Source organism: Xyrauchen texanus, chromosome 25 (genome assembly GCF_025860055.1).
Source record: "Xyrauchen texanus isolate HMW12.3.18 chromosome 25, RBS_HiC_50CHRs, whole genome shotgun sequence".
Lineage (NCBI taxonomy): Eukaryota > Metazoa > Chordata > Actinopteri > Cypriniformes > Catostomidae > Xyrauchen > Xyrauchen texanus.
In genome coordinates, this window is record NC_068300.1 from 25,401,716 (window position 1) to 25,413,949 (window position 12,234).

At 36.6% G+C, this 12,234-nt stretch overlaps 1 protein-coding gene across 1 annotated transcript; it reads left to right on the forward strand.

The window, feature by feature from the left end:
• Positions 1 to 8,582: 8,582 nt before the first annotated feature.
• Positions 8,583 to 11,207, forward strand: ognb (osteoglycin, paralog b). Its single transcript, XM_052091888.1, has 6 exons — positions 8,583 to 8,833; positions 9,265 to 9,349; positions 9,456 to 9,620; positions 10,541 to 10,743; positions 10,840 to 10,932; positions 11,037 to 11,207. The coding sequence occupies exons 1-6, from the start codon at positions 8,639 to 8,641 to the stop codon at positions 11,205 to 11,207; spliced, it is 912 nt and encodes a 303-aa protein (XP_051947848.1). The 5' UTR covers positions 8,583 to 8,638.
• Positions 11,208 to 12,234: the final 1,027 nt, after the last annotated feature.

A 12,234-nucleotide genomic window follows, 5' to 3' on the forward strand; every position in this document is an offset into this window, starting at 1 on the left:
CGTGCTTTGCATACCTACTTGTACCACACGCAGAGCTTTAGACGTTCTGAGCAGCTCTTTGTCTGTTTTGGTGGACAGCAGAAAGGGAACGCTGTCTCCAAACAGAGGCTTTCACACTGGGTAGTGGACACCATTTCATTGGCCTATCACATCCAGGCCGTGCCCCCCCCTTGCAGGTCCGAGCACACTCAACAAGGAGTGTTGCGTCCTTGTGGGCACTGGCCAGGGGCTCCTCCCTGGCAGACATATGTAGAGCAGTGGGTTGGGCAACACCTAATACCTTTGCAAGATTTTACTGTCTCAGAGTTGAGTCAGTTTCATCCTGTGTTGTCTCAGGTCCGAGCTGGTAGAACTCGGTAACACGCTGATGGACTGGCCGGGTGGATCGCTTGCATCTAGCGCCCTCTCCCTTGGTCGAGGTAAAACTGTGCGCTTTCTCTCCCAGGAGATTCTGTACATTCGGATCCCTGGACGATTCTTCCCTAGCCCTGTGGGTCAGCAATTCGGCGGAGGAATTTGCTGACCCAATCCACTGCGGGTACTCAATCTACCCTGTACTGGAATAGGTGCTCCACAGGTCGGGACTCCTGCTTGGACTCCTCCTGTGTGTATTTTCCGTGGTACGGTCCCCTTGCAAGTGGACCCGCGTCTCGCTTGGGCAGTTCCAGCTGCCCCCCGGTTGCCGTGCTGTAGCAACTCCCCTCTCTTTGAGGCTGGATCTACCACCGCGCCATGTTTCCACATGTGACCTGAATGGCCATGTGATGTATTTGCCACTTACCTCCCCCTCTCTGGGCAGGTGTGGTTTCCGCAGGGTCTTTTCCCCCCTGAAAGAATAGGAAACTGGGTAAGACCCCCTTCCCACAATGCATGTAAGGGCCACAGCCGCTTTGGCTCTATGCGAGAAACATCGAGAGAAAAGAGGCTCGGCTAGGCTCGGCCCATTCCCAGATTTGCAAGCGTTGCCTTGTTCCCCTGCTTAGGGTAACCAAAATGGTTCTGCCGACTTTTTATGGGGCATTGGGGAAAGGTATGTGGAGTCTGACACAACTGGTCGCCTTTGCATGTAAATATACCTGCCCGCTCTTGTGTCAGCAGTACACGGCTCAGCGCATGGTGGGATTTGAATTGGACCCCTAGTGTCGCTTCTTCGACAAAACCTCTCATTCCCTCCATAAGGGAATGGAGTTTACATCCGTAACCTAGATGTTTTGAGAATTAACAAAACACTTCCAGAGTGTAGACCAAAGCAAGACATTTTAATTTAAGCTTGGCAACTTTCACAATACACATAATGCAAAAAAACTCAAATTCATGTTAAACATGAAATCTTGTTAACCTGTTGAGGCTCACTGTACCAAACTTTGTTTTTACATGTTTATATTTACTGCATACGTAATGTCTTGTATAATCTAGAAATCCATGGTATCTGTTAAATATAGTATGTTACCCATTCAACCACGAAGCCAGAGGCCACTGCAGCGCAGAAATGATCAAAATATGGACATTAAGAAAAAAGTGAATTATATCAGAGACCACATGAGCAGACTTCCTCATTCGGATCTATACGTATGAACACTGTGTGAACTGAAAAATTAATGTTTAGTCTGATGATAGATGTCATGAATATACAGAGATTTTGAAAATTTTTGGTTTGTCAATATTTTCCAAGCGATCGCTGGTATTTGTATAGGTTTATGGAACAATTCTGTAATTGGAACTGGACTCAGGCTGCATATTCTATAAATATTATGGTTTCTGCTTCATTCTATGAATGGAATCCACATGAAATCAGTAAAAGAAGCTGTTATAACAACTCGATGATAATTGAAAGTAAGATTTTTGCATTATATTATGTGTAATTTGTAATGTTTACATGCGCTACCACGCTAGCGCCTTTGCCATAGTATTGCACCTGTTACCCCAGTATACCAGCCTTTGCCACTGTTGAACCAGAAAATATTTATAATATCAGTTAACCTCATGTGCATTACATGCCACAACGCAATCTGCAGGTATTCACCTAAACAGCCTGATAGTGTATGACTCTGCGGCTCTGAAGATGAACACACACACATCAGTTTTTCTGCCATGTGATCACAGCTTGTTGATTATGAAAACAACAATTTATTTTTGAGAATTTGTATTTTATTTCAGTAAAGTTTTTATTATCTGCTGTTAGTTTCTTTTAGTTTTTAATTTATTTTGAAATATTTATTTCAGTTTACGAAAATGTTTTTTAATCAATTTTCGTTTTGTAAGGCTGACATCAAGAGGTCGTAAAAGTCAAAGAACACTGCGAGAACCAAGTCATAAAAACTCTCACACAGAAGAACATTTTCACCTGAGTCAACACATCCTACTGAGCAAGGACAATAAATCACAAATCTCACATCTGACCTCTATCTAACCTCAGGCCAATTTAGGCACAAACATCTGCCCCCCCTCCTTATCTACATGCAACAAAATATAATATGTGATGTATACAAATAATCTAACTAGTGGAACATGTTTGGTATCATTTAAAATGTCTCAGTGCGTCTGGTATAGTGCTCTTATTCCCAGGTTTGTAAAACTTAATGACAACAAAGTTATAAGGTCTTTGCCTAATGCTTTATAATTCTGGAGGTCTGTCCCCATCCCTGCTTGTATGTTAATGAAGTATGTCCCCAGGACTTCCAAACCTAACCACTCCCAAAATTCCCTTTGATCATGGTTTGGGTATTTAAGGAGATGTGACACATTGTTCATGGTTCTCTGTAGTCAGATGACCACACAGTTTACTGTGTGTAGTTTATATCGGGTAATGGCAATTTGAATTTCTTATGTTCTGATAAAATGTCTAAATTTGACTTATCACTGTCTAATTGGAATTTATTTATTGATTATGTTACCTGTTCAATAAATTGTTACCTTTGAGTTTATTTTGATTTACTCTTAAACTATTGTCTTTAGTAGATTATGTTAAGTCCTTGTTTCCGCAAATCTTCGACCAGGTTAACAGCGGACTAAAGCCGGTTGAGTGGAGCATGGGGCACACCAACTGAGACTTTAGAGCTCCCACTAACTAATAGGCATTATTTCTAGTGTACTTAGAGTGTACATTTCCGTTTAGTGTCAACCAAGCCTAAATAGGGTTAAGTTTAAACCTCTGATTATTGTAATATTTTCTAACTAAGTGTACATAGGAAACTATGGCATGATCATATAAAACTACTTTAACTTGGGTATGTTGGTCTATCTTTGTAAATGATAACCTCTGGGTAGAAATGTTACTCTAATTAAGTGTTTACTATCTAAGGGGACTAAACAAAATACTTGTAGATAAAAGGGCAAGCAGGAGCAGCCATCTAATTAGTATTTAGTCAATTACTGTTTTAATGACCAAAACTGGCATAGTTTCACGGCCGGCGCGAGACTCTCTAAGCGACAGGAATCCGAATGAACGAGCACAATATAAAATAGAGTTAAATATGATGATTCAATGTTAAATAAAATTTAATAATAATAACTAAGATTAGAATATTAATATATCCTTAGAAACTTTTATAATTGGAGTCAGATAAAATAAACGAGGATCTTAAAATGAATAATATAGTTATGTAATTGGAATTAAATAACTTAAACTGAACACGTACGATAAGACAGAACACGCAGGAGATCTTCATCCATGCTGTTGGAAGCCGCCATTGGACCAATAAGTGGACCCCCTTACAGTTTCAGTTTCAGTTTAGGAAAATAACCTTGACTCCAATCGATTCATGTAACCTTGTCAACTGAGTCACCCAATGCCAATAATACATATAGTAATTGAAATTACTTGCATTACATTGGAAAACAATCTACATAGCTCCAAACTATATTCTTAAGTTAAATAAACACCAGTCTATGGTATTCAGTTTCAGGTGCCTTCTAATTTCATGACAAACCACAATTTTAAATGACATGGCTTGTGTGGGATAATAGTGTGCCGTTGAATTTTTTAGTCATAAAAAGTGTTCTGTGGCAGAAAAAAGGTTGGGAAACACTGACCTAGAAAGTAGTCCATGCAGCACATAAGCACAGATGAAAACATTTCTCTTGGCTTTTCCGTTCTCCCCTAAGAGGGATGAGTCTGTGTGAATTACTATGCAAAAGTGTTTTTCTTACAAGAGGTTGTTGCATCCTTCAGTAGCAGTATCTACTCAACTTGTCAAATAACAATTGCAGTAACTTCTCTTCTATATGAACTGCATATATTGTCATGATCACTGTAACATTGATTTTTATAATTAAATCACATGTATTGTGATCAAAGAATCACACCTTTTTAAATACGTCTCACAATGTGAATATCCTCCTTTCTGCTATTATCTTCTTTCCAATCACTGTATAACTGAACATGTTTAGTTCAAACTTTTTTGATCCATTTAGAAAATAACTTACTCATAAGAAAAAGTTTTAAGTGCCTAACCAAAGAGAACACTAATCACCATAATCATGACTTATCATGACAAAAAAAAAGCTAAAACTCTATTAACTCCCAAAATTATGCACACAATTCTGTGTATTGTTACAGTTTATTATGCAATAAAGTACAGTCAATGCTTTAAATACTGGGCTATTTAGTTGACACAGCTCAAAAATGGCCAAATAGACATTCCAAGCTGAGAGCAGCAGGTTTTAAACAATACAAAATATATAACAAATACATTGTAATTTATCTCTGCCAATTTCAGAAGACTTAGAATAAGGAAGCAAATATACTTTAAAAGATTTGTTTTAATTTACTAAGAATTTTGACCACTATGTGGTACTGTCTCCAAACTGCTTAGGTACCTTCAGGACATGATGTCAAAGACATCACCCTTCCAATTTTCATTTAAATCGGATAAAGCGTTTAAAATATACATTACTTTTTCATAAAATTCGAAATGGCAGAGAGGTTATATGGCTGCTTTTGGAAACATTATAATGTTAAAATCCACATGACCTAAGGAATCCACAAACACCAATCCCATGATTTTAGGACTAACAGTTCAAAAGTTACAGGCACAAATAACCAATTTTGACATTTCTTGACTCATAGGTGGCGCTGTCACCAAACTTTGCATGTGCCATCAGGCCACGGTCCTCATGAGGCATACCAAGTTTCGTTTCAATAGAACACAGAGTTGTCAAGATACAGCCTCAAATCCTTTTTCACAGCCACCTCATTTAATGTGTTTGCATAACTTTTCAACAGTCAAATATAAAAATGCTGTATTACTGTTTATTCTGTTACCAAGATTAATACATGCTGTAAATATATATATATATATATAATTTGAATTGTTAATTCAAGATACTTAATGCCTTAACAAATACAACCCCAATTCCAAAAAAGCTGGGACAATATGAAAAATGCTAATAAAAACAAACATTTGTGATTTGTAAATTATATTCATGCTTTGCTATATTGAAAGCTCTACAACTACACATTATCTGATGTTTTACCCTGTGAAATTGTTTGTTTTTGAATTTACAGAAATTTCAAATCCGATGATTGCAACACACTCCAAAAAAGTTTGGACAGTTGAATGTTTACCACTGTGAAACATCACTATTTCTTCTAATAACACTGATTAAGCATTTGGACACTGAAGACACAAGTTTGTTAAATTTAGAAAGTGGAATTTTCCCCCATTTATCTATTATGTAGGTCTTTAGCTGCACAATTGTATGAGGTCTTTGTTGCTTCATAATGCACCACACATTCGTAATTGGAGATGGGGCCAAACTAGCAACAACACTCTCTGCTGCTTACACAGCCATGCACTTGTAATCTGGGCAGTTTGTGGTTTGATGCTGTCCTGATGGAAAATGCAGGGATGTCCCTGGAAAAGACGGTGCTGGATGACAGTATATGTTGCTCCAAATTGTTTACATATCTGTCTGCATTCATGGTGTTCTCAAAGATGTGTGAGTTACCCATGGGCACTGGCACACCCCTGGCCCATACAGACACTGGATTTTGGACCTGACGCTAATAACAGCTTGGATGGTCATTTTCCTCTTTGGCCTGGAGAACATGACAGCTGTTTTTCTCAAAAACTTTTTCAAATGTGGACTGTTCAGACCAAAAAACAGTTCCACTAATCTACTTTCCATCTAAGACGAGGCCAAGTCCAGAGAAGTCAGCAATACTTCTGGACAGGGTTGATTAAGGGCTTCTGCTTTACATTGTGAAGTCTTAACTTGCATCTGTGGATGAAGCGCTGAATGGTGTTGACTAAGAAAGGTTTACTAAAGTTATCCCAAGCTCATGTTCATGATATCTATTACAGATGAATTATGTTTATTAAGATAGTGATGTCTATCTTAAATAGATCAGAGATCACATGCATTCAGAAGTGTTTTTTTCTTGCCCTTTACGCACCGAGATTTGACCAGATTCCTTGAATCTTTGAACTATATTGTGCACTGTAGAGGGTGAAATGCCCAAAATCCTTCCAATTTGTCTTTGGGGAACATTGTTCTCAAAGTGCTGGATTATTTGCTGAAGCATCTGTAGGCAAATAGTCTTGAATGATCCTTGCTTTTTAAGGAATAGGCTGTTTTTGGAGGCTCTTTATGTGACAGGGCGGAGGGCGGAGCTGGGTCATGATTCTACACACCCGGCCCTTATCAGGCTAATCAAGCCTCCGAGAGGGATAAAGGCCGACTGCAGACGGTGGTGCGACAGAGATAGAGCGTTTACCGGCAGCTGTCTGACATCTTTGTGTGCTTGTGTCTTTTCGTTGAAGTTCTTTATTAAAAATGTAATTTATACTGTCAAGCCAGTTCTCGCCTCCTCCTTTCCATTAATCCCTTTACACTCAATTTCACATCACCTTGTTATTTCAACTCGTCAAATTGTTGTTTGTTTAAATTGCCCCTGTCCCAACTTTTTTTAGAATATGTTTTTATTCATCTGATTTGAAATTACTGTACATTAAAAAAAAAAAAAAAAAACGAATTCGCAAGGTAAAACATCAGATTATTTTAAGTTGTGGTGCTTTCAATATAGCAAAGGGTGAATATAATTAAAAAATCACTCCTTTTTGTTTTTATTAGCATTTCTCATACTTTCCCAACATTTTTAGAATTGGGGTTGTATTTCAAACCTAAATGCAGTGTATGGGGTTTCCTGGACCAGTCTTGCAAAACATTATCCCAAACATAATTTTCTTTATTTTGGGAAAAATCCTGGGATGTTGAATTCGAAATAAACTTGATGAAAACTGCAATTAAAACATGATCAACAGACTCTGCCCTATATAAGCTCAATCACCTCTCATTTACTCTCACATCTGTTTAGATGTTCATAATATATCAGAAGATGTGTATAGCTGCAGGCAACATACTGTGAAATTATCCAAAAGTTGCAGCAAAAACGGTTTGCCTGCATTAATAATTTGTGCCTTTCTAGCCCTTTCTTTTTCCTTGATTGTGAGACTGTCAAGTCTCTTTTGTTATTTTTTCCCCCTTATTGCAAATCCTAATAGGGAAGACATTATTTCAAGTGCTTTAGTAAATTACTTAGAATGAATTGTTTTGAAACAGATATCATCTATTGAATTGTTTCCAGGTCATCACATACCTCTAACTAGGCACTGAAAATGAGATTTCGAGATGTCATAACAAGTAGTATTTCAAAAGTGCTCAAAAGTAGAACTCAGTTTTAAGATGAAGTTCTCTGTTAAATCCATCAGATCTTTCTTGTCTAATCCATAGAGTTCAGTAAAGAGAGTGAAGATGTTTGGCAGTTTGAAATAAAGTTTTTTTTTGTGTTTTTTGTATTATCTATTTCACAGTGCTTTGTCATGCATTGCCTGTTTAAAGATTATATTATTTTCCTTGTCCAGGAATTCTCTAAGGCTTAATCAGAAACAGAAGAACATATTTTTTCTTCCTCTTCTCTCAATCCATCCCCTGATACCGACCAAACAATCTCTGCTGCATTTTTAACAAAAAAGATTTTGGACATCATATAGAGATAGTTTCATATTTTTCACTGCTGCAGAGGCAACTCAAATAACTTTAACTTCATAGATTTTTTTTTTTTTTTGAGTTTGCAAGTTTTAAAACTTCACCATATTCAAGCATGCTCTGTCCAAGATTCCTGAGCTAATAATAATTTCCTGTTGAACTTCATCCTTAATTTCCATGGCCAGCACTGTTCATTCTCCACTGTATTTTTATTTTTTTTATTTTTTCCAACTCCAAATCCAACTCAAATGTTCAACTTCATCATTACTAGGGAGAAACAAGTCTTAGCCTATACAGTACTTTTTAATGTCAGCTAATGCTTAGTCATGAAAAGCATGAAAAATATACAATATCTACACTATTCCTTCCAAACTTTCATTTCAAAGCACTTGAATTTTGAAGTCATTGAACGACTATTTGTTATGATATTGGCACATGAAGAGGATTCTTTATTATAGAAATTTGTTATAGTTTATATTCGGAGGGTATGTTGGCAAGTGTCCCATAAATAAACTTTAGACAGCACACAGTGGGTTAAGCCCAGTTTCATGAATTGTTTCTAATGGTACACAGGGAGTCACTAGAGAAACACGTTAAAGGTCTCAGTTTGCACAGAGGCACTAGAAGTACTGCACTTACTACAGTGATCATGGCAAGAACCATTTCTCCTCACAAGATGCTGGATTTGAGGATTTTACTCTTTTTCATGACTGTACCATGGATGTTTTGTGAAATGGCAAGAAATGATATACTGGTTCCTAGAAACAGAGGAATATCAAAAATAACAGATCATGAAGAATTAGACTCAGAGAGTTCAGTTTTCATGGAAGTCAAGATAGGAAAGGTACAGTATACTATTACGATTTAAGTGTGACAATGCTAATATTTTGTATTTAGTTGCTATATTTAGCTTGATATAATAATAGAGTTTCCTTTTCATATTAATTCATTTTTGGTTTTGATGAAAAAGAAAAGGAATATGTATTGAAAATTGAAATACATTGAAATATGTATTTTCGTAGAATAAGATTGCCAGATATCATAAATCTCATTCTAAGAATGTTATCCAATGGAAAATCTGTTAAATCCATAATGGGATTATGGCCAATGGAAAGAAGCACCACAAGCTCTGTTCAAGTTATCTGTATTTTTTCTTATGAGGTCCTTATCTAAAGGCAAAATAGCTTGTCAACAATTGAATTACATGTTGATTGTGAGATAAAAACAATATGAAAATGATATGGTACTGTGTGAATCTCTTCTGTTATACTATAGAAAAAGATCATTCCTATCCCAGACTATGATAGTCCAGTTGATGCAGATGACAAAAATCTGGGAGCAGACAATGAAGATAATAAGGGTATTTACTTATTTAGTTTTGCATTCAAATGTATTTTAGAGACACAGTGCCTTTTTTCTTTTGTATTTGCAGTCATTTGAGTTGATTTTATTTATTTATTTTTCAGAACTTCCTACTTGCTTGATGTGTGTGTGTCTTACTGGATCAGTGTATTGTGAGGAGGTTTCCCCTGACATGACAGCAGTTCCACCTCTGCCAAAGGAAACTGCTTTCCTCTATGCACGCTTCAACAAAATCACAAAAATAACCAGCAAAGACTTTGGTGATATTGGTGAGGAACACTAGAAAAATCTCTTTTAGGTGTGGCCACCATACACAACATTTTGTAATGTTTGGAACTGGATAAATGTAATCAAAGCCAACACGAGTGAAACTATCCTTAAAGGGATTGTTCACGCAAAAATGAAAATTCTCTAATCATTTAGTCACCCTCATTTTAGAAGAATATTTCAGCTCTGTAGGTTCCCACAATCCAAGAAAACAAAAAATTTCAAGCACCAAAAACCACATAAATGCAGCATAAGCCTCCAGTGGTTAAATCTATATCTCCAGAAGCGATATGATAGGTGTGGGTGAGAAACAGATAAATATTTGTTAATAATAGTACTTTTTTTTTTTTACTAGAAACTCTCCTCCCTGCCCAGTAGGTGGCAACATACACAAAGAATGAGAATTGCCCCCCAAAAAAAGAAGAAGAATGTGAAAGTAAAAAAGGATTTAAATATGTATCTGTTTCTCACCCACATCCTATCGCTTCAGAAGACATGGATTAAACCACTAGAGTCATATAGATTACTTTGCTGCTGTCTTTATGTGCTTTTTGGACCTTCAAAATACTGGCCACCATTCACTTGCATTGAAAGCAACTACAGAGCTGAGAGATTCTTCTAAAAATCTTAGTTTGTGTTCTGTAGAGGAAAGAAAGTCATACACATCTGGGATGGCATGAGGGTGAGTAAATAATGTAATATTTATTTTTATATTTGGGTGAACAATTCCTTTAAGGCTAAAACAGAGACAAGCTTAACAAAAAAAGTGTGTTTAGATACAAAATGGGAGACTTTCCAAACAATTCATGGAAAAAGAGGGGACTTTCGGCACATAAATAAATTTAATAGAGCTTCAAATTCAGAAGCAGTGTGGTGGTTAAATCCAAATCTGTAAATTTGTCTCCATATTCTGTTTTTTCAGCCACACTGAGAAAAATTGACCTGTCTGGTAACCTGATCTCTGAAATAGAGGATGGAGCCTTTTCAAAACTCAATCAGCTAGAGGAACTAACATTAGCTGAGAACAAGCTGGTCAAACTGCCAATGTTGCCTGCAAAACTCATGTCACTCAATGCCAATCACAACCTACTTAAAACAAAGGGAGTAAAAGCAAACATTTTCAAGGTAAAAAGCAATCAGATCAAAAATGGTTTGAACAAAGTTAGTGTTCTGTCGTTTCTTGTCTTGTCTTTCACAATGGATTTCCATCTTTGGGAATAGAAACTCCGCAAGCTGGCATACCTCTACCTTGGAGATAATCAACTGGAGGCTGTCCCAACCCTGCCTGAAAGTCTGCGTGTGGTTCATCTACATGTGTGTTCATCACTGATTACATTGTAGACTTATTAAACATATTTATATGGTATTCAGCGAATATATGTATAAATGCTCTATCAACTCTTGCTTATCTTTTTCAGAATAACAATATAACAACACTCACAGATGAGACTTTCTGCAAGGGAAATGACACACATTACATTAGATACAACATGCTGGAGGTTCGGCTTGATGGGAACCCATTAGTGCTGGCCCACCATCCCAACAGCTTCATCTGTCTGAGAGCTCTACCGATTGGACACTACAAGTGATCTGATAAGACAGGGAGACAATGTTCCTTAAGCCACTGTCCAACTGGCAACCTCTGTTATGATATTTTACTGTTATTTTAGTGCTAGACAGCACATTCAGAGCTTTAACAGCTTAATACAAAGTTTGCTTTTTTGAATGCATCAAGCATTAAAACAGTGTTTAAGATCACTTAAATAATATGTAATACACATAGGCAATAACAAATGTTTCCTTTACTATTGGTGTAATCATTTTGTTTTGTTTCATTAAAAGGGATAGATCACCAAAACATTTAATCCATGCCTTCTGGCACGATCCAATAATTTTTGGGTAAGAACAAACCAAAATGTAAAATGTAGGCTCTTTGTTGATCATGATTTCAAGCTCAATTAGACTTGCTATAGCGTCATCTAGTGCTTTGTACATGCGTCAAGCACTTGGAAGTGTAATCAAGTTTGTACAAAGAGAATGCAATGGAAAGATGTACAGTGAAAAAGGAGTTATATTTTGGTCTGCTCTCACCAAAAATGTTATATATATATCTTAAGAAGACATAGATTAAACAACTGGAGTTTTATGGATTACTTTTATGCTGCCTTTGAGTGCTTTTTGGAGCTTCAAAGTTCTGGCAATTATTCACTTGCATTATATGGACCTACAGATCTGAAATAGTCTTCTAAAAATCTTTGTTTGTGTTCAGCAGAAGAAAGAAAGTCATACACATCTGGGATGACATGAGGGTGAGTAAATTAGAGAATTTTCATTTATGGGTGAACTATCCCTTTAAAAAAATATTACAAAAGTAAAGATGCAGAAAAGGACTGGAGTAAAACCATGAAGCAGAAGATGTCTATAAAGTTGGAAAAAGACTTTCCTTTGAATTTCCTTTGTTAGTAAATAAGTACATCTTGGACAAACAGACTTTTGCTGCAATCTTTGATTTTAGGTACCTTAATAGATTTCTTTCTCTAAAGATTATTTTATTTGAGTGCATTAGCTTCTTAACTCATGCACAAATGGTATGCACAATAACTAACCTTTCCAACA